Here is a 23,651-nt window from a genome sequence, read left to right on the forward strand (position 1 = left end):
ACCACAGGGAGGTCAGTCAGGGGTCTGCTGGGACAAAGAATGGCCTAATATTGCAACCCACGCAGCCCTGGAATAGGCTGCATTCTGCGCAGGGAGCCTGACCTTCCGGGGGAGCTTTGGCAGAGACTGGGACAGGGGCCACCGACAGAGGTGTCAGTGGAAGAACACGTGCAGCGGGAGATAGGTGAGGCCAGAATCACTGGTTCTTAGGTTTTTGAGGTTCCTGACAAGTAAATCTTTTTTTTTTTTTTTGAAAGTTCAGATAGGGTTGTTTTATTTTGCCAAATAAGAATATTAAAGTAACTAATATCGCCTGGCAGGGCGTGGCTCAGCGGTTGAGTGTCGACCTAGGATCCAGGCGATCAGGGTTCGATTCCTGGTAGGGGCACATGCCTGGGTTGCGGGCTCGATCCCCAGATCAATAACTCTCTCATCGTTGATGTTTCTGTCTCTCTCTCCCTCTCCTTTCCTTTCTCTGAAATCAATAAAGATACATTTAAAAAATAAAATAAAATAAAATAAAGTAACTAATATCTACTCAGATTATCATTTACTTTTAACACCAAAAATTGCAAAATCTCAGATTGTAAAGACTGAACATAAAAATTTGCTACATTTCTTTTATTTATTTTTTAATATGTTTTTATCAATGTTTTTAGAGAGAGAGGAAGGGAGGAGAGAAAGAGGGAAACGTTGATCAGCTGCCTCCTGACCGCCCCTGCTGGAGGTCAAGCCTGCAACCGGCATGTGCCCTGGCCGGCAACCGAGCTGGTGGCCTCTGGGTGCATGGGATTGACGCCCAGCCACTGAGCAACACTGGCCAGGGCAGTACAGTTTCTTTTAAAATGTCACTGCAGTCAGTGAAACTCAGTCATAAGACATATTTTGAAGAGCTAAGTGTATTAACACACAGGAGAGAAGGGAGAAAGAAGGGACCCTTGTGTCAGACATTAAGGGTCTGTGGAGCTCTTCTGGGTACAGAGGACAGATCGTCTGAAAGACCTGTTAGCCCTACGAGTCTGTGTGTCTCTGACTCACCCCAGGGTTAGAGGCTCAACCCAAATTTGTCTCCATAGTTTATGAAAAACAAAGTCACAGTGATAATCAGGTGTTATTGGATACCCTGAACCTCATTGTTTCCACTTAAATGGCCAAATGTGGCAGCCCCAGGAATGCCACATTTCTCCCTAAGGGGTCTGTTCCTGGCTTTAATGAGTAGCTTGCTGCTGAACTCCAAACTCAAAGAGTTTAGAAAACTGGGTTGGTCACGGCACTATCTGAGACCCTGGATCCACAGAGAGTCGGCCTAGCACCTAGCAACCGCCGAGCACACAGCTGAGATGCCCCCGTCAACAGCTCTCTCGTCCCAGCCAGAAGTGGCGGGGTTGGGAAGTATTTACCTGAGCCCACTGCATACTCTAGTTGCATAAACCCAACAAGCTCACCGTCTTGGGAAAAGGGGTGAGTGTGGATCGCTGGCGGGAGAGATCAGCAGGGAGCAGAGCGTCATGAAGAGCAGAGACGGGCACCCAGCATGGGGGCAGGTGAGCAGGAGCGCAGGCTCATTCCCGCCGCCCATCAATCATTTGTTTAGGAAACACTAACTGAACGTCTACTCTGTGCCAGGCACTGCTGCGCTATAATAATAAAGTATAGATTCTTTCCTCAAATATTTCACAGTCTGGTGGGGAAGGTGGACACACACAGCGGAAGCCTGTCAAGGTGAAGATGGAGCGGATGGTCCCAGAGGACTATCTGGAGAACAAGGCATCGGAGCTTCACGGGAAAGATGGGGAGTAAGGTGGGGTGGAGGCTGCTGCCAGGGCTCATTGAAAACAGAATCAAGATGCCTGTCCCTGCCTCTGCTCCTCCTGCCTTCAGACACTTCCCTCATCTCAGAGAGGATTCTTACTGCTTCTTACAAGCACCCAGGTGGCACTTGGAAGTCCTTAGGACACAGGACAGGGGGCAACTAGAGTGGAGGCCTTTTGTGAAGCTGGACTCCCCAGATCCTGTTCCCTGCAGGGCCTCCCTGAGCAGCGTGGGGCAGCCCACCGGAAGGGTGCTAGGCCCTTGCCAAGTTCCCAGGTCCTGCCACCTTGCTTTACGCCAGAAAAGCGTCCGCCTCTCCCAGGCCCCCGGGGCGGCCAGGCTCTGGCGGGTGCCCCCTCGCCAGGAAGCTGCCCTCTGTGCTGCGGGCTGACTGTGAGGGGAAGCGCCATGTCCTCAGAAGGGAAGCTGGTTCCGGTTCACGGGCGAGGAAGAGAACTGACCCCTTGCCTCTGGGCACTGCACTGCTTCCCCGCCAGGCAGAGGCGTTACCCGATCTGGCCTGGTGGCTCCACTGTCCCTTTCAGCTCACCCAGAGCAAGGGGCCCAAAAGTACCCCACCGCAGGCCCTGCAGGAATCAACGCCTGCCTACCCCTAGTGACTGGATGTTGCAATCTTCCCAGGCTCCAGTTTACCAGTTACACAAGTGGCTATAAAACCCACTTCCAAGCCCCCAGATGAGCCCATCCAGACTGATGGGGCATAATTTTAAAATGTCCTTGCTAGGATCACACACTTTCTTTGAGAAGATGTCATAGGGGTAAAAGCAGATTAATATATAACTCACTGTAAGCAAACCCTACAGATGATGTTTGGCTCTAACTGATCATAAAAGGACATTCTTTGTCCTCTGAAAAGATTCCTTTAAAGAGCAGGCTCTTGTGGTAAAGAAAAATAAAACTTAGCTTACAAAACTTTCACTTATGTGCAGTATTTCAAAAACCACTGTTTTACGTAAAGTGAGCCATGCCTGTGTGTACCCAGCACAGACCAGGCTGGCCTGTTTTCTAGTCATTGCTTTAGCACTGGGCTGAGGCAGGTGAGAGGGCAGAGATAAGAAAGGAAGCGGAGCAGGTGGGAGAGCCTGAGCAGAACGCTACCTGGAAAAGGCCCCCAGACCTCTCAGGGCAGGGCTGAGGGGAAACGGCCAGCGGGAGCCCCGTGGACGTGACGTGGGGCAGCTGAGCCACTCTTGTTGCACCAGTAACAACAACTCGTGTTGACTGAGCATCTACTGGGTCCCAAGTACTTTACATTCAAGATTTCGCTAATTCCCTTCCTAAGAACACAGTGAGGCTGATGCCATTCTCTTCCTCACGTCAGAGGCAGAAACAGGCCCACAGAGGGTGAGTGACAAGGTGACACAGCTCCTGCTAGTGGAGCCAGATTCAAGTCCAGACCCATGTGACGCCAGAGCTGGACTTCCGACCACTAACTGTCCTCTGCAACCCTAAAACCAGGGACACCCTCAGCAGTCATACCAAGGACGTTTGTGGAGGAAACAGAAGATGCCAGCCCAGAGGAGGGGCTGCTGCCAAAGAAAAGCAAAACAGGATGTGAACCAAGGATCCTTGAGGTTTGGGAGCCAAGGGGATTTTAGTGGCCACACAGGGGAGAGAGGGGCATCTTGACAGTTGATCAGAACACAAGCAGCAGAGGCCCAGGGGGCCAGGGGGCCCTGAGGGCAGCTGCGATTAGTAGGATACACTGGATTTGGAGACGACAGACCAGCACTGAGCACAGCACCTACTACCAGGTAGGCACTGAATAAAGATGACGGGGTAAGTCCCACCTCTGACACTTCACCATTTGGAGCCTCTGTCCCTTTCTTTGTCAAAGGAGAATAGTAACACCTTCTTCACACAGTTACTGTGAGAGGAAAACCCACTGGCTTGACGAAGCCCTTTGTAAGTTGTCAAGCAGAGAGGGAACAGAACGGGTACATAGAAACAGCTCCTGAGCCTTAAGCGTGGCCTCCAAAGCCACCCTTGGGCTTGACTTTTTTGAGGTGGAAAAGATTTTCAGCAGCAGCTGTGATTCTGGGAAAAGAATCTCCTGGTTCCTAGAGCTGCCCTGACAGCCCTGATTTGAGGGGGGGGGGGGGCAAAGAGAAAGCCAGGTCCCACCCCCTGCCCTGCAGGCGTACACACAGGAAAACACTCCTCTTCTCTTTGCACCTTCTCACGCACAGGCCCGGGGAGGCGCTTCTCACGGGGCCAGGGGAACCCTCTGGGTGGGAACCCTCCTCCGCCCCACCCTTTGCCTGGCTACCTTCCCTGAGTCTGCAGATACTATCTCTGCCATCCCAGCTGGCAAGTCCCAGCCTTGAAAGGTCTGCAGGAGCCAGTATGGGTGAGAGGGCTCTGAAAGTGTGGAAAAGTACTGTGCAAATGTCAAGTGTGGCCCTCGGAATAACTCTAGGGCACGTCTCATGTGCAGGAGCGAGCGCTCCCTCTAAAGCAGCTCAGTACAGTGCAGTCAGACAGGCCTGTTGCATATCTGGGCCCCACCTTGGGTAAGTTACTTAACCTCTTAACTATAGAGCTATAGTTTCCCCAGCTCTATAATGGGAATAAGTAATGCTTACCTCGCCAGGCTGGCATAGGATTAATGTCAAATAAGACATAACTATGTAAAGTGTCTGGCACATCCTATCACCCTTGGTTTGAATCCTGGCTCTAAGCAAGTCCCTTGACCTTTCCCAGACTCAGTCTTCTCTTCTGTAAAATGGGGACTATGGAAACTCCTGCTTGAATAATGGCCCCAAAGACGTCCATTCTGCACTCCCTTGCACCTGTGAGTATGTTCCCTTAGTTGGCAAAAGAGACTTCGCAGATGTGGTTAAGGTTCAGAACATTGAGCTGGGAGATGACCCTGCCTTACCCAGGTCGGCCTGGCCTAACCGATCACATGAGTCATTAGAAGTGGAGTTTCTTCCCTGGCTGTAGGCAGAAAGAGGTGACAACGGAAGGGTCCCAGAGCCCTGCGGCAGGAGATGGAGCTCTCCAGCAGTGCCTCCAGGGAGAATGCTGCCCGGCTAACACGAATTTTACCCCATTGAGACCACAGTCCAGAACTATAAGATAATAAATCTATATTTGTTAAACCACCAAAAATATAAACAAAAAGCAAAACAAACTACTGCTCTGGGTTATTGCGAAGTTTAAATGATATACAGCTTGTGGAGGACTCAGCTCACCCAGTGCCTGTTAAACTAAGGGTATTAACTGTTCTGTGATTGTCTGGAGCCAATTACAGATTCCCTTTCGAGACCCCTGCTCCAGACTCCTGCGTGGAGGGGAAGGGCCGGTTCTGCTTTTAGTCTCACTGGAGTCTGCATCCACCGAAAGCAACTTCTGAAACTTCCAAAGAAAATCTGCTTTTGGATTTCTGCAGAATCAGGGGGAGGATTCAGACACTTTCCTCTCCTGCTGGTTTCCTCCCTGCTCTCGCCCCACACCTGAGCACAGAGAAACATTCCATCTCCACTCTGTCTCGCACTCTCAGGCTTGTGCAGACCCTGGAGCCTGAATGAACTGACTCTCAGGCCCAGGGGGGCTTTGTGCTGCTGTTTGGGAGTGTCTGCTAGACCAGGGTTTACGAGAGACAGGTCTCTGGAGAGTACACGGCTGTTCCTATTCCTATTTCCTCCTCACTGTCCTGTTCTCAACAAGGCTCAGTCCATCCAGTACTGGGACTGCTGCCCGGGCCACAAACACGAAACAGTTGGCATCTGAGCTTCAGGCCAAACTGCCAAGAGTGGCTGGCAAGGAAGGAGACATTCCCACCTCTCCAAAAGCAAAGATACTCATCAACTGCTTCCCACCCAAGGCTGTGGGGGTGGGAGGGGGGCTTTGAATTGACAGATCATGGATCTCAGAAAAATTACCTTTCTAGTAGCATTGGCAGCCGTCTAAACTGGTGCCAGCCCAGCTCAGCAGCCACCTGGGAGAGAAGAGGAAGAAAACTGACGGGTTCTCGTTCACCAGGACGCAGTGGAGCTGATGCTTCCTGGGCGATTGCAGTCTACCAGAGACTACGCTAAATTATGTATCTCAACTATAATTAATCCTTACCACATGCCTAGGAAGCAGACACAGGCAGAATCTAATAAGTACAATTATTGTTATAGCATCTAACTGCGGTGGGGAAGTCACTTCTGAGCAGGGGCGTTGAACCTCACCGAGTCTCCTGCCGGGACTCTGCTGGGCACCTGCCTCCTGGCCGCTGCTTCCTCCCCCCCGAGGCCACGTTGGTCCGCACCCCCATGCTCGGCCCTTAGGAACTCTTCAGACCTACATCCCTCTTTGCATAGTAATTAAGTTCTCTGAGGGCAGAGGCTATGTATGTTATTCCTGGGGCGCTCCTTCCCACTGCTGGGGGGCCTCCATTTCCCACTGCCTTGCATTTCTTTTCTTTTGGAGAGGGAGGAAGAGGGAGGGAGAGACAGAAACATCGATGAGAGAGAGGCACTGTTTGGCTGCCTCCTGCATGCCCCCACTAAGAATTGAGCCCGTAACCAGCAATCAAACTAGGGATCTCTTGGTTCACAGGTTGACGCTCAAACACTGAGCTGCACGGGCTGGGCTTTATTTTTTTTAAATCCTCAACCATGGATATTTTTTCCATTGCTTTTTCAGAGAGTGGGAGGGAGAAAGGGGGAGGGGGAGAGAGAGAGAGAGAGAGAGAAACATTGATGTGAGAGGAACACATCCATAGGTGCCTCTGTGCGAGCCCCGACCAGGGCCGGGGACCCAGCCTGCAACCAAGGCAGGTGTCCCTGGCCAGAATCGAACCCAAGACCCTTCAGTCCAAAAGCCAGCACTCTAACTACTGAGCCAAACTGACTAGGGCTGAGTTGAATTTCCGTGTGGAGCATCTAGCTCCCTGCCTCCTGGTAGAGTGACCTGTCTCCCTTGAGGTCTAAGCCAGCTGTCCTTCCTAGGGGTGACAGCAAGCCAGGGCGGCAATACTGAAACCTGGAGGGCAGTTTTTCTAACTGTCTTAATAACTTGTGCTTACTGGGCAGAGGGCAGGCATTGTGGTCACCCTGCGATGCAGCAGACACCACACACACGAAACATTGGCTCACATCCCACGCACCTTCCGTAGGGCTTCTGAGTGTGTCGCTAGACATCTGTGCCAGTAAACAGCCTGCCTACAGTCATGGGAGCCTAGAGCCCAGTGTCATTTTTCATGCGAGCACAAAGTATCTTTTGTACACTTTTAACATGCACTGACTTTTCCAGGAATGCCATTTTCTGTGTAAATTGAGGAAATATTACATTTTATTTTGTTGGAAGTATAGCAAAAGTAGTTTAATGCTCTGGAAAATTATGGCTTTTGAATTGCCGATACAGCATCCCAATCAGCCTGTGTCAGCGTCTGTCTCATTGCTACAGGCGTGAGCATCCTGCCACCCCTTGTTAACCCTTTGAGGGAAGTGCGTCTAAGGAGTTACTTGCTGAAATACATGTTATTTTATTTTAAATTACTTTCCCTTCTCTTTTTTGCAAATTAAAGTATCTCACTGATTTTTATTTGTTTTCTCTAAATTTCATTCTAGGATATTAAAGAGGCTTTACAAAATCCTTGTTACAAGGAACACTGGGTCTGATAAGGCTGAGAGCCACAGGTTTAGAAGGAACTGGGTGTGTGGCTTGGCCCTTCTGGGACCTGCCTGTTGGCTAGGAGGGTGCTATAAGGTCTGCTCTCCACCAGCTCCCTCTGTGCCTGGTGGGTGCATTTAATTCTGGAGTGAGGTCTTGGGAAGCCCATTATGGACTTACATCAAAGCCATGTCCCCACTGCAGCTCTGTCAGGCTCCTGTATCTACTTTTCAGCACTGTATGGTACCTTGGAGGGAAAAAAGGAGGGATAGTGCGCGTCCACACCCTGAAACCCACCCTACTGCTTAGGGTTGAGCGAAATGGGGTTTGCCAGCTCCTCACCCTCTTCTCTCTCAGCCTGCCTGTCCCGCCAGTCATCCTGCCTCCACCTGGAAGTATGGGCCGGGAGCTGGGTCCCGCAGCAAAGGGAAACAAGCCTCAGAGGCCCCAAAGTCTCACATCCCTAATTCTTACCCTTCAAGATCCTTCACAGGGATGTCTCAGAGCCTCCTTCGGGCTTATTAAGCCACTATCCCTGCTCTATTCGCCTGCTCGGCTTTCTTTGCCTCACTGAACGAGCCCCGTGGGCGTTGTCGTAGTACAGGGGCCCTTCCTGTCCTCCACAGCCAGGGACGTGCTTGACTCCCCTGTGACTCTGCACTAACCAGCTAACTACAGATTTGTGGAATGTGGAACTAAAGGCAAATGCAATTAGTTAATTTCTTCCCTTGCCCTCTCCCACTCTGCTGCTCTGGCTGGCTCTGAGGCCTCTGGCGAGAGGAGCAGGAGGAGGGAGCTGACTCTGCCAACACTGCAGACCCTCATTTGCAGCTTGAGAGTCTGACCAGCTTCTCTGTGTCTCCATGGAGAAGGCTCTTCATTATTTTGAATTCTCAGACACCTTTCCTTAGGCTGAATTTTGTTGATTTTAGAGGTGTACCCCATTGAGCTGATTAAACACTTCAAATCAACACATACCAGGAGCAGCCAGAGAACCACAATAGTTCACATTTTTTTTAAAAAAATGAAAGAAAAATCCAATCTTATTTACAGCTAAATGCTATATGGGACACACTGGGGCAACTGCACTGGACTAGCCAGCATGGGGCCCAGAGAGAGGCACAGGAGGTGAGAGATGGGTATAGGGGTGCAGGTGGGCTGAGAATGCCGCCAAGCCTGGGACTAAGAGAAAGCCACAGGGCACCCATTCTCCACCTTGAGGCAGGAAGCTTGGGAATAAGGCCACCTGACAACTTGCTTCAGACCCTCCCCTGGCCTCAGAGAGCTTTGGGGCAGTCTCCTAGCAGATGGCACTGGACAGCATCGATGGAAGCATTGCTTCGGTCATGACCCTGGATGACAAGGGGTTCAGAAGTCACCAGGACAGAGCAGCGTGAGGCTTCTCAGGTGTGCACCTGTCATTGCGGACTCTCCATGCCCCTTTAAGCCAATTCCACCTCCCAATGGCCTTCTAAAGTTAGCAGTTAGCCCAAAAAACAGGAAATGAAAGTGGAGAAATTTTGTGACTAGGAGAGCTTCCCTTGGGCTCCTGAACTCACCGACAGGCACTCAGCTCTGCCTGCCCCTCGAAGGAGCCCTTCTCCCCTTCTAAGCTCAACCCTCCACGGGGACCACCCTCCATTCATTTCTCTCTTCTCTGCACCTCCTCTCTCTCTTCCCAGACCCACACCACTGAAGTCTCCCTTATCTCCAAAAGGCTTCTCTTCACACTCTGTCCATTTCAGGCCAACACCTCCATCCCATTGTCACCCACTCCTTGGAGGGAAATTCCAGTTCTTGTTCCCCATCACTTCCTTAACCCCTATTTACCCTCAACTGCAGCAATCTCGCACCTGCTCTCAGCACAGACACTACCAGCGCCCTGATAAGGTGATCACTGTTCCCTTCGGTGCCGAACCATAGCCCATTTTCAGGCTCCAGGCCCTGCAGTATCACTGTGGTTGGCTACCCCCACCTCATGAAAGTCTGCTTTGTGAGTGTGGTTCTACTCCCATCCCTCTGACAGTTCCATGAGCCTCCTCTGCAGGCACCCACTCGCAGCCTGTTCCTCATGTGTCCCTTCTCCCCAGGTCTTCCCTGGCCCTCCCATTCTGCACACCTGCCCTAGGGGACCTCGCTTCCTCCCATCTTTCAGTTAACACGGTTCAACGGTGACTCCCAGCCCTGCATCCTGACCTATCTCCAGGCTCAAGCTCTTAATTTCTCACCAGGTATTAGGCACCTACAGCCCATTACCTGCCCTTCTTACCCCTTCAGTCATCTGGACAACTTGGCTCCGCCTCTTGATCTCTGGATGCAGCACCACTAAAGCTCAGCAGTTCAGCTAGGAATTTAAGAATCCTGCTGGACCTTTCTTTCCTTTGCTGACCCTGTCCAACCAAAATCCTACTGATCTTATACCAGAAATAGCTCTCAAATCCGAGTCCCTCCATGCCTACTGGCAAAGCAGAAATAACAGCAAGTGCCTACACAGTACACAGGGTGGGAAAAATAGGTTCACAGTTGTTCATATGGAAAAGAATACATTAATAAGTAATAATAGAATAAGCTGTTTCGTGTACTCATGACTGTAAACCTACTTTTGTCTCTCCCTGTACAAGTTCTAGACACCTGTCTGAGAGGTACACACGCACTCACACTCGCTCACTCACTTGGCCCTCACAAAGTCCTGTGAGAGAGACATCATCACGCTCCCATTTTACAGATGAGGAGAACAGGGCACAGAAGTTGAAGGGCTTGCCCAAGGTCACACAGGCAGGTATGGCAAACACAGAATTCAAACCCGGGCAGCCTGGCCCTATGCTCACGTGCTTAACCTCTTTGCTATGACCTCTCTCCTCAGCACGGCCTGCTTGCTGCAGCGGCACTCTATCAGGCCTCTCTTGCATCCGTCTCTCATTCACCCTTCCCTCCTTCCTCACTCACACCCCCTTCTAAGGCGCTTCCACTGAATGAAACCAGCCATGCTTGAAAATGCTCCCTCCTGATCACAAGATAAAATTCTTTGCTGGTTCTTCATAATCTGGTCCGACCCGCAGCTCCAGCCTCATCTTCCCCATGCAGATCTTCTCACGGTTCCCTGAAGCCAAGCCCTTTGCAACAGTGAGCCTCCTGTGCCAGAAACATTCTTGCTGTCCCTCTCTGCCAGTCACCCCCTACTTCCCTGTTGTCACCCACTTCAGATGCCATCTCTTCAGTGATATCCTCAGGCAGCATCACAGAGCTCAGCACTCTTACGTCTCCCACAGAATTCACTGCCTCCTGCTGCAGTGCATCTTCTTATAAATGGCTCCCTCGACCTAGAGCTTGGGAGAAACTTGACATTCGAAGGATGAGTGGTTGGCCCCAGATCCAGCCTGCTAGGTCCTCCTGTCTTTGTCCCTAAATTTCAAATGTTTCTTTTCACTAGATCACACAGGAGCGTAAGTGCTGAAAAGATTCCATATTACATACTTCCCTTCACCCTCCATCTTGGGGTAAAGAAGCAGACACTCTCTTCCTCATTTCTCTTAAAAAAAGAAAAGAAAGGAGAGTGGGAGTCAAACTAACCAGTGGAATGTAGCACAAGAAAAATGATGGGACCGTAACACACAGACTGCTGGGGCCCAGAGGTCATCGCACACAAACTTCTTCATTTTATTCTTGAGGAAACTGAGGCACAGAAAGACAAAGGCAGCAACTAGCAAGGGGCAGAAAGAGCACTGGCACCCAGGACTCCTGACTTCCATCCGGGATCTGGTTGTACTCTGCTGCATCTCAGCTTTGCTTATCCCTCCTGCAGACGGAAGGGTAGCCCTGCCTGTGGATCCCCCCCTCATCCCCACGCGGGCTCGGGGAGTTAGCAGCCTCGGCACAGAGCGGCCTGACGCGCCAGCCTCCCCTCTCACACAGCGTCCGCACTGTGGTCTGCCCAGCACCGGGCTCAGCTCTGTGCACCAGGCAGCTTGGGGCCCTCCAGCAGGAGCTTCACCAAGGCAGTGGCTCATCCTTTGCTTCCAGTGTCTGTGTTACACACACAGGCTGCTCCTACACAGCCTCTCTTTCTTCTTCTCCCCACTCCCTCCACCTCCCATTTCCTCCCAGTTAGTCACTGTGAGGTCATGCTCAGCCTCTGGCTCCCAGGCCTCTCCCTAAAGACGGAGCGAATGTACAGGGAGAGGAGAGCTCAGAGGCTGCAGAGGAAGGTCGAGCAAGGCATCGTGGGGAAACGGGCTCTAGAGTCAAAGAGATGTGGGTCTATCTCTGACTCTGCCAACTGGCCAATTCTGACTTTCAGCAAATTACTTACCTCTCAAATTTTTCACCAAAAAAGGTGGCTACCTGGGAAGAAGTTTCCTTTCATGTATAATGGGGGTAGTAACACTTGGTTTATAGTGAGAATTAATGAGATAAAGTACCCAAAGCACCCTGCACAGAGCCTGGTACTCAGCAAAATGTTGGTTTTGTCAGTGCAGTGGCCTGAGAAATCCTGGGCGCCTGCCTGTAGGCCCACAGGTGAGCTGGTACGAATGTGAGCGTGTGGGTGTCAGTGTCTGATGGCATTTGAGGGATGAGGTGAGAGGGAGCCAGGAGGAACCTCAGGGAGGGCGTGGATGTGTGTGGTTATGAACAGAGAAGAGCTCCATTCTAAGTGTATGAATATGTGCGGCTCGGCTGAGCCTCTGTTCCTCCAAAATTCCCCTCTCTTTAAAGAAAGTCTGTCATGTCTGTTCTTGTTGGTAACAAGAAATCCAAAAACCCTTCCCAGGAGAGGGAGGGAAGTAAACTCAAGGGAGGCCCAATCCTGGCAGAAGCCAGGAAACTTTCTCCCAACTGGTGGAGAAACCACACCCCAAAAGACATTCAAAGGGTCAGGGACCTCTCTGTTGGCCACCCCAGGCCATAGGGGCTGCCCCCAGCCCTGTCTTAAGCACGGAGGTTTCTCAAGATTTAGAGAGATTGCACTGGCAGCCAGACCCACTGGGCCTGTGAAGTGAACCACCTCTGGGCTGGGTTGGTGGAGCCATATCTTGGTGTGGGATGAGCTCCTCCCTGTGCATCTCATCCAAGGGCCTGGGGCTGGGATCCTTTGTCCTCAGGAGAGGAAGCACAGGGTATAGGCCACAACCCAACCTGCTTAGGACTCTCATCCAGGATCCCAGAATCCTTGGGAATCGCCTCCAACTTCCTGCCCATGAAGCAAACCCGGCCCAAACTACCCCTTAGATAAGAATCTGTCTTGTATTTTAAGACCATGAGTGAGAAGCTGGCTCTATGGCCTCCCTCGCTGATAGCTGTTCCAATGCTTAATAAATCACATTCTCTGCAAGCGCTTCCTCACAGCCCACCTTGGTGACTCCTGCACGGCAGCCTATCTCTGGGCTAGGTCTCCAGGGAGGAGGGAGAGCCCTTGGCTTCCACTTGTTAGCGAACTTCCCCAAGGAACAAAATTGCAGAAGTTGCCTGCATGAGAGGTTTTGGCTCAGGACTCGTTTATTCCTTTCTCTGACTGTGAAAGATGTACCCAGAATTAAAAGTCTTTTTAAAAATGTTAGTAATGACATCAAATCACTCTGCAGATAAAGGGGAAAACATAGGTCTGAGTTTCACCTCCAGCTCCACCCCAGACTTCTGTCTAAACCTGAACTCAGATGGTCAGAGTGGCAAGAAACTAGTGGTTATCCAATCAGCACCCCACTGGGATCATCTCCCTCTCCAGTCTACTTTTCTCTACCTAACGAACTCCTACTCACCCTTTAGAGCTAGATACAAATATTAGCTTCTCCATGAAGCCTGCCCTACTCACCCTTTAGAGCTAGATACAAATATTAGCTTCTCCATGAAGCCTGCCCTGAGGCCCCAGGAAAATTAACTATTCCCATTTCTGTTGACACCATGCTTTCATATACCTGCAGTAAGCATGACTGAGACTACACCGTGAGAGCCTCTCTCCCCCCCCCCCTTCCCCTTTCCCTCTCTTTCTTCCCCATACTTTATGATAGACTATGAACTCCTCCAGGGCAGAGAACACTCTTAGTTTTCTTTGTATTCCCACACCTGACATAGCACGTTTCCCCCACCCCCACCCCAAATTTATGAAATAAATTAATTCTTCAGCTGAGAAAATTCAGACCAATAATGTTAAGTGACTTGACCAAGGTTATACAGCTGACTAGTAGCAGAAACAGAACCAAAATCCAGGCTCCTGATTCTGTACCTAAGTCTCGCCTCTCCAACTCTGTAGGACCCTCCATTACTGGTCCCTGCTTGTGTCCAGCATAGACTTCCTCCTCTCAGCAAACTCTCATACCTCCTGCTTCTGACGTCACACCCTGTCTCTGCCCTGCCCCATGCTTCCCATCTGCCTCGAAGCCTAAGAGGAAAATCTTGTTTCTGCTTCACCCTCTTTTCACACACCCACATCCAACCATCCTGCGGCCCATCCAGCACCACCTTACCCGGCCCGAAGCCCTCCCTGATCAACTCCCACTCCCAACTTGATTTCCTTCAAGGCACCAAGCTTGTGCCCACATTGTCCCACTGGGCTTGGTCACTCACCCCTTTCTGAGCTCTTTCTGTTCTTTGTTTCCCCTTTTTTGTCTGCTGTCTACTTCCTGTGAATCAGGAGTTCCATGAGAAATGCAGGTACTCCATACTTTGTACCTCCATAAATTCCTCCACACACAGGCGGACCATGTGAACAGACTCATCCAAGAGGCAACTCGGGTCCAGCCTTGACAGGAAAAGAGCTGCTGTCTTAGATTCTGGGCCTCACCTGGCATGCAGCCCATGCTAAACAGGTGCTACGTTAGTCAGTATTCTTCGGGGTGGGGGGAAGAGATCCAGACATTGGTTGTGGGTTGGAAAGGAGTTGGAAGCAAAAGCCCTTTAGAGATCCGTTCTAATCCTCAAGTGTAGGGTTCTGAACAAGGATCTCAAACTTTACTTAATTTTTTTTGTTTCTCCCACATCTGACATAGTACAAGTGACCCCCAAAATTTATTGAATAAAGGTTTTGTTCTGAAAGTCCTTACCTGCCTGTTGAAATCTAGGCTGTTTCGATCATTTCCTGGAAGAGATAAAACAAATATTAGTTGCTAGCAGGATTGGAAGAGAACGAAGGTTAGAGGAAAAGTAGGGTGTTGAGATAAGCTTGTCTTTATGTTGAAAAAGAACATCCATTTTCCCTATGACTAGAATCCTCCTGCTTATCATGTTTCCTAGAAAGGTCTTTGGAAAATTTCTTTCAGAAAGGTGGGTAACCAGGGAAAAAGTAGACTGGCCTGTCCAAGGTCACAGAGTCAGCTAAGATTAGAAATTGCCATACCAGAGTGTGGGTTCTTTGTCACTCCCTTAGGCAGAAGCTATTACAGGTGCTTTCATGGGTAAGCAAAGAATGACCAGCCATGCATCTTAAAGGAACTGCCATAGGCAAGAAGTCCTCCTACATCTTAGCCTTTCAGGGGTAATGATATCTAAGTCATGTCAGGTAGGCAGGTGGCAGTTCTATTTCTCCCTACCTTCCAATTTCCATTTCTTGTCTTGTTCAACTATTTCCTTTTGCATAAAAGTTTAGTTGAAACATTAAATATGTGCTTAATAAAGAAAACTTTTGGTACAGGAAAAGTATAAAGTAGCAGGAAAATCACTCTGCTGAGAAGCAACTGTAATTAATATTTTGGTATATTTTATGGTTGTTTTTATGTTTATTTTTCTCATTGATAACTAGTCTGTACAGATTATTACCATGATTTTTCTAGTGAGCATCACACATATTTTTCTTTTACTATTAAGGAGCATTAAAACTATTTTCCTATGCTTGCAAACATCATTTTAATGGCTACCTAATATTCCATTCTGTGGACATACCATAATTTGCTTAAACATATAATTACATAAAGAGAAAGATCCACAGTAATACAGTAATGGCAGGGGACTTTAACACCCCATTGATGTCTATGGATAGGCTGTCCATTCAGAAAATCAACAAGGAAAGAGTGGCCTTAAATAACACATTAGACCAGGTGGATTTAATTGACATTATTGGAACATTCCATACCAAAGCAGCAGAATATACATTCTTTTTCAAGTGCAAGTAGAACATTTTCTAGACTAGACCACACATTAGGTCACAAAACATGTCTCAACAAATTTGGGAAGACTGAAATCAGATCAAGCGTTTTCTCCATTCACAATGATATGAAACTAGAAATCAATAACAAAAGAAAACTGAAAAACACACAATATTGAGGCCAAATAGCATACTACTAAACAATGAATGTGTTAACAATGAGATCACGGAAGAAACCAAAAAATACATTGAAACAAATGACAATGAAAACAAAATAACCCAAAATTTATGGGACACAGCCAAAGCAGTTCTAAGAGGGAGATTCATAGCAACACAGGTCTACCTCAAGAAACAAGAAACATCTCAAAAAAACAATCTAACCTTAAACCTAAAAAAACTAGAAAAATAACAACAAACAAAGCCAAAGTGAGTAGATGAAAAGAAAGAATAAAGATCAGATTAGAAATAAAGAAAACAGTCTAAAGAACAATACAAAAGATCAATGAAACCAAGAGCTGACTTTTTAAAAAGATAAACAAGACTGATAATTATTTAACCAGGCTCATCAAGAAAAACAGAGAAAAAACCCAAATAAACAAAATCAGAAATGAAAGAGGAGTAGTGACAACTGACACCGAAGTAATACAAAAAATTATAGAAAAATTCTACAAACAATTATATGCCAACAAATTGTACAATCAAGAAGAAATAGATGAATTCCTAAAAACATGCAATCTGCCAAGACTGAATAAAGAAGTAACAGAAAATCTGAACAGAACAATAACAAGAATATAACTAGAATACTCAAGAACATATGAAATTGAATCAGTAATAATAAAAACAACAACCTCCCGACAAATAAAAGCCTGGACCAGATGGCTTCACAGGGGAATTTTACCAAATAATTCCAAGAAGAACTGACACCTATCTTTATCAAACTATTCCAAAAAATTGAAGAGGAAGGAAGGCTCCCAAGATCATTTTACCCTAATCTAAAGCCAGACAAAGGCACTTCAAAATATATATATATAGGCCAATATCCCTGATGAACAGAGATGCAAAACTCCTAAAAATAAAAAAATTAGCAAACTGAATTCAGAAATACATTAAAAAGATTATATATTATGATCAATTTGGATCTATTCCTGGGAGGCAAGGTTGGTTTAATATCTGCAAATCAGTTAGCATAATACACACATACATAAAATGAAGGGTAATAACCATACAATCACACCAATAGATGCAGAAAAAGCACTTGACAAAATCTAGCACCATTTATGACAAAAACTCTTAGCAAAGTAGGAATAGAGGGAACATACCTCAACATAATAAAGGCCGTATGTGACAAACCCACAGCCAGCATCATACTCAATGATGAAAAGCTAAAAGGATTTTCCTTAAGATAGGGAAAAAGAAGATTGTTCACTTTTACCAGTTGTTTTTCTTTTAATCCTCACCTGAGGATATTTTTTCCATTCCCTTTTCAGAGAGAGTAGAAGGGGAAGGGAGAGAGAGAGAAACAACAATGTGGGAGACACATATCAATTGGTTGTCTCCTACATGTGCCCCGACTGGGGTCGGGGATCGAGCCTGCAACTGAGGTACGGCGATGCCCTTGACTGGAATCGAACCCAGGACCCTTCAGTCCACGGGCCAATGCTCTCTCACCACTGAGCGAAACCAGCTAGGGCCACTTTCACCACTTTTACTCAACATAGTAGAAAAAGTCCTAGACACATCAATCAGACAAGGAGAATAAATAAAAGGCATTCAAATTGGAAAGGAAAAAGTAAAACTCATTATTTGCAGATGACATGATTATGTACATAGAGAACACTAAAGATTCCACCAAAAAACTACAAGAACTGATCGATGAACTCAGTCAAGCAGCAGGATAAGAAATTAATATCCAGATATCAGTTGTATTTTTATTCACCAATAATGAACTATAGAAAGAGAAATTAAGAGAACAATCCCTCTCTTTTTCTTCTTGACTGCTTAAAGATAGGCCATTATCATAAACAACACACTAACTATCCTGACAGAAAGTTCATGACCAACAGACTATTGCAGCAGAAACAAATGGTCATCCACATCCTGCACCCTAGGGACACAACAGTACATAAGACAGAAATATGGGGAAAACTGGCCAAAATGTACAAGACCACACCAGGTGCCATCTTTGTGTCTGGATTCAGAAACCACTTTGGTGGTGGTAGGACAACGTGCTTTGTCATGATTTATGATTCCTTAGATTATGCAAAGAAAAATGAACCCAAGCATAGATGTGTAAGTCATGGCCTGTATGAAACGAAGACTTTAAGTAAACAGTGAGAGGAACCCAAGAACAGAATGAAGAAAGCCAGAGGACTGCAAAGTCTGGTGCTGGTGCTGCAAAATGTGAGCTGGAGACGGGACGACAGGAGTAAAGGTTCTTCAGGGACTTCATCTGTGGCGATTACAGATTTTCATGAGAAGATTAATAAACTAAAAACTTTTAAGTAAAAAAAAGAAAACAACCCCATTTACAATTGCATCAAAAGAACTGTACACAGAAAACTATAAGACATGGAAGAAAGAAACTGAAGACAATACAAGTAAGTGGAAACACATACCATGATTACGGACAGGAAGAATCAACACTGTTAAAATGTTCACACTGCTCAAAGCAATCGACGGGTCACTGTAATCCCTATCAAAATACCAATGGTGTATTTCACAGAACTAGAACTAATAATCCCAATATTTACATGGAACCAAAAAAGACCCTGAATAGCCACAGCAATCTTGACGGGGGGAAAAGAACAAAGCTGGACGTCTCACACTACGTGCTATCAAACTATACTACAAGGATACAGTAGTCACAATACTGGCATAAGAACAGACACATAGATCAGTGGAACAGAACAAAGACCCCAGAAATAAACCCACAGCAATATGGTCAGTTAATCCATGATAAAGGAGGCAAGAGCATACGATGGGGTAAAGGCAGTCTCATCAATAAATGGTGTTTGGAAAACTGGACAGACACATGCAAAAGAATAAAACTGGATCATTTTCTTACACCACACACAAGAATGCACTCAAAGTGGATTACAGACTTAAATGTAAGACCCCAGACCATATAACTCCTAGAAAAAAGCATAGGCCGTTAACTCCCTGACCTGGCTCTCAGTACTGTTTTCTGCTATGTATCCTTGGGCAAGGGAAATAAAAGAAAAACTAAACAAATGAAGCCAAACATATTTTAAACAGCAAAGGAAACCATCAGCAAAACAAAAAGACAACCTACTGAATAGGAGAAGGTATTTGCCAACGACAAATAAGGAGTTCATATCCAAAATACGTAAGAAACTCATACAACTTAACACCAAAAGGACAAACAATCCAATTAAAAAATGGGCAGAGGACCTGAACACACACTTCTCCAAAGAGGACATACAGATGGACAAGAAACACATGAAAAGATGCTCAACATCATTAAGCTCCAGAGAGACGCAAGTTAAAACCCCAGTGAGATATCACCTCACACCGGCTGTCATCTATAAACAGCAAACAAGTGCTGGCGAGGGCGTGGAGAAAAGGGAAGTGGGATTGCCAATTAGTGTGGCCACTGTTAGAAAAACAACAGTATGGAGATTCCTCAAAAAATTAAAAGTTGAGCCATTGTATGACCCACAAATTCCAATTCTGGGTATTTATCTGAAGAAATCCAAAACACTAATTCGGAAAAACATATGCACCCCTATGTTCATTGCAGCGTTATTTACAATAGCCAAGATGTGGAAGCAGCCCAAGCGTCCGTCCATAGATGAGTGGGTAAGGAAGTTGTGGTACATTTATGCAATGTAATAGTAAAATCTTCCATTTGTGTCAACATGGATGGACCTAGAGGGTATCATGCTGAGTGAAATAAGTCAGACAAAGAAACACAAATACCATATGATTTCACTTATATGTGGAATCTAAAAAACAAAATTAACAAACAAAACAGAAATAAACATAGATACAGAGACTAAATTGATGGTTGACAGAGGGAAGGGGGGTGGGGGCATGGGTGAAAGGGGTGAAAGGATTAAGAATACAAAGTGGAAGTTATAGAAGAGTCAGCCAGGGAACGTGGTAAATAATACTGTGATAATTAGGCATGGTGTCAGATGAATGTTAGATCTATCGAGGTGGTTGTCTCGTAAGTTATATAAACATCTAATCCCTATGCTGTACACCTGAACCTAATATAATATTGTACATCAACTGTAATTGAAAATTTTAAAAAAGAGAAACAAAAGAAAACAACAATTATATACCATCCACCCAGAGCCCAGTACTGCTTAGCACCTAACAGGTGCTCAAAATATATTGATTTAATGAATGAATAAATGAACGAGTGAATAAATTCAGAACTTGCAATCAGAAACTTCTTCTGCTTTTCACTGGATCTTCAATAGCTTTGGGATAAAGTCCAAGTTTCTTAGCATAAGATATAATTAATTTGCCGGGTGACCTGGTTTCTGCCTACCCTCTCTGCTTTGTCTTCTGCCACTCGCTGTCCCTCTCCCTTCCTCCCGGCACCTTTCACTGCAGCCACTAGAACGCTCACTCACGTCCAAACACCCCACAGCTTCGTTTCCATGTCCTCAGACTCTGTCCATGTTCACAGAGTGAGTCCCTGCCCTTCTGGAATCAGTGACCCTCTCTACCAGCCACGTGGTGCTTATCTGGCAACTCCTTATTTGTCTGTGTGCTTTTCTCTCTCACTATTTATGAGTTCCTTGAAAACTGGGACAATGACACTCATTTTTATATCCCCAATGGCCACCATAGTTTCTAACACAGGTCAGAGTTTCAAGAAATGCCTACAGACGAAACATCCCACCTATGTTATATCATGTTTTCCCCTACTATAGGTCCAATTATCATTACTTAATCAAAGATTGTCTTGTGCCTGGCCGGGCGTGGCTCAGCGGTTGAGCGTCGACCCAGGATCCAGGCGATCAGGGTTCGATTCCCAATCAGGGCACATGCCTGGGTTGTGGGCTCGATCCCCAGTTGGGGTTGTGCAGGAGGCAGCTGATCAATGACTCTCTCATCATTGATGTTTCTATCTCTCTCTCTCCCTCTCCTTTCCTCTCTTTCAAATCAATAAAGATATATTAAAAAAAAAGAAAAAAATTGTCTTGTGCCACACACACACACACACACACACACACACACACACACACACGAAATGCCTGTTGATGAATGAATGGTGTCTAAGAGAATCCTCTGGAGTTTTAACTTAAGCCCCTTTCCCTCTTCTCTGTTCTAAACAACGGCAGGGAGGCCTTTGCTGCATGGCCGTGAGACGTCTCCAAGAGCGACTGGGCCGGCAAGATGAGCACAGAGGGGGCGGCTGAGGAATCCCAGGGAAGAGGGAGGTGGGGGGACATCAGGTGATCTCTGAATAGCAGCCTGATTTTGAGACCAACGAAGATGGCAAATAAAGCCTGTGGGGGAGCTGGACATGGAAGGGCCCACAGACTAAGAATGGTTGCCTTGGAAGGGTAGACTTAAAGGTAAAATTGCTTTTACATTAAAAAAAATCTTTTCATGACATTTTAAAGGTGGCCTAATAAGGAGTAATTTTTAAATTTTACATTCATTCTGCAAGTATATATTAAGCACACTCTATAGGCCAGGCACTGTTCTTGTCACTGGGAATATAATACTGAACAAGACAGATGGACATTTCTGACCTCATTTCTAGTTGGGGAGACATAAAAGGAATAAAAAATATATACACACACACACAATTTCATTTAGAGGTAATTAGTGAGGGAACAGTAACACATGGTCAGGGAAAGAGTGTGTCAGAGATTGTTTGTGAGCAGGGTGGTCTGGGAAGGCCTCTCAGGGGAGGTGACATTTTCATTGAATGAAGTGAGGACCCAACCTTTTGAAGGTCTGGGGAAGATCATTCCAGAAGACGGATTGGGACCTGAGGCAAGAACAGGCTTGTATTCTGAGGAACAGTAAGGAAACCAGTATGGCCAGAGAGAAGTAGATAGGGGTAACCAGGGACGAGATGACTTGCTTGGGCCTGACAGGCGGGTCACGTAGATTTCAGGTTTCCTGCCAAGGGTGATGGAAAGTGATGGAGGGTTTTCGGCACAGGAGTAACATGACCCGACTTAAGTGTTTAAACCTGCACTGATTCAGTGTTGGGGTAAGAGTAGTAAGGAGACCAGCTGGGAGGCTGGTGCAGTGGCTCAGGTGAGAGGGGGCAGTGGGCTGGATGGGAGGGTAGCAGAGAAGATAGTGAGAAGGGCCTAGATTCAGAATATGTTTTGAATTGGTAGCTGACAGGACCAGCTGATGGATGGGAGGTGGGTGCTAGGGAAGGAGAGGAATCAAGAATGATTCCCAGCCCAGCCGGGCGTGGCTCAGCGGTTGAGCATCAACCTGGGATCCAAGCGATTGGGGTTCGATTCCTGGTCAGGGCACATGCCCGGGTTGCAGGCTCGATCAATGACTCTCTCATCATTGATGTTTCTCTCTCTCTCTCTCTCTCCTTTCCTCTCTCTGAAATCAATAAAGATATACTTTAAAAAAAAAAACAAAAGAATGATTCCTAGAGGTTGGACTTTCTCGATGGAGTGAGAGGTGTGCCATTCCCTGAAATGGGGTGACTCAAGGAGGAGTAGGCTGGTAGTAGAAAATCAAAAGCCACATTTTTGAACGAGTTAAGCTTGAGATGCCAATTAGATATCCCAGGGGAGGCGGGGAAATGAGTTTGGGCTCAGAAGTGTGCAGTCAGAAATATAAATTGGGTATTCACCAGCTTACAGGTGGTACATATACAGCGATATCAGCTTCCACAAGGCCACAGGGCTCAGCGAGTTACAAAGAAACGAGTCCAAAGGAAGAAGGAAGAAGGTTGGGGCTGGGATGGTGATGAGGAGCCAGCACAGAAGGCTGGAGAACGCTGGACATCAAGCAGGAGGACCAGGCGAGCGGCCAGAGGGGAAGGTGCTTCCAGGGGGAGGTGACACAGATGTGTGAGCGCAGCCGAGAGAGCGGGAACGGCTGCAGGGCCAAAGCAGCTTGACTTGGAGGGGTCACCATATTTGTGGGCAATTAAAGAAGCCTTTGGTTTTGATTTCTGTGAAAGCCATTACCATGTCATTTGTGAGATCCACAAAATGAAAAAAAAAATGAGCGAGCAGAATTCAAAGATTAATCTGAAAACTCACCAGCCAACAATCAGCAATTCTCTTGTCTGGAAGGTTTTCTTGGCCTTTGTCAAGAGGCCTCTCATCATGAGGAGGCACTTGCTGCACTTGGAGCCCGGTGATGAGGTTTCCCTTTCTCATAAAATTCATTCTTACTTGCACTGGTATCTCTGCCTAATTTTTCTTGAATCCTGAGCTAACTAAATGGGTGGATTGGAGGTGCCTGGGCCAGCCAGGACCTCCCAGGGACTGACCCCAGGACATCCCAGGAAAATGGACAGTGGCACCGAGCTCAGTGTGGGGCGCTTAAAAGGGGCTCAGTGCCACCGGGCGATTCCCATTCTGATTCTGATTCCACTGCTAAACAGGTAAGATTGTTCTCAGGAGACATGGCTTTCCTCATGGCCCGCAGCCGGTGAGAAGGAGCTCAAAGCACTTGGGGTCTAGGCCGGACTGGGTGATGTGGTCCAATAGAGGCATTAGTTAACGCATGAGGACACTGCCGATTCTCCCTCCAGACCTGGCTGACAGGGCACCACCTCAGCTCTCATTTTACTGTGGAGCTTGTTCCTGCTTTTCTCCCATGGTCACTGGACTTGTTCCACCTGGCATCTCTCCCCACCCAGTCTACAGGAAAGGCCTGGGAGGTGGTGCCTGGAAACTCTGTGCCAAGATCTAGCTCACTGGGTTTCTGCTGCTCCCCTAATGCTTTAGATCAGAGAGGTGACTGCGAGTCATTCCCAGACTCAGTTTATTCTTCTTTGAGAGAGTGAGGAAGGTGTTCCTCTTTCCCAGAGAAAGGAAGAGATGCAATTATTATATTGTGTGAAATACTGGTCCACAATTGCCAGAAATTTCTTTTTTGCCCCTTTAAGATGCTACATGTAGGAGCAGTGCGATATACTTGGAAAGAATTCTGGACTTGGAGT

The 23,651-nt window shown here is 47.1% G+C and overlaps 1 protein-coding gene across 2 annotated transcripts in view; it reads right to left on the reverse strand.

Moving 5' to 3' along the window:
• Positions 1–23,651, reverse strand: part of POU2F3 (POU class 2 homeobox 3) — a 76,412-nt gene that overhangs the window by 28,088 nt on the left and 24,673 nt on the right. For both annotated transcript variants that reach the window (XM_087822165.1, XM_087822164.1), the window contains exon 3: positions 14,475–14,509. In XM_087822165.1, the coding sequence (XP_087678291.1) occupies positions 14,475–14,509 (35 nt within the window). The remainder of the gene's footprint in view (positions 1–14,474; positions 14,510–23,651) is intronic.

The sequence above is a fragment of the Miniopterus natalensis genome, chromosome 11 (assembly GCF_054644295.1).
Source record: "Miniopterus natalensis isolate mMinNat1 chromosome 11, mMinNat1.hap1, whole genome shotgun sequence".
NCBI classification, from domain to species: Eukaryota; Metazoa; Chordata; class Mammalia; order Chiroptera; family Miniopteridae; genus Miniopterus; species Miniopterus natalensis.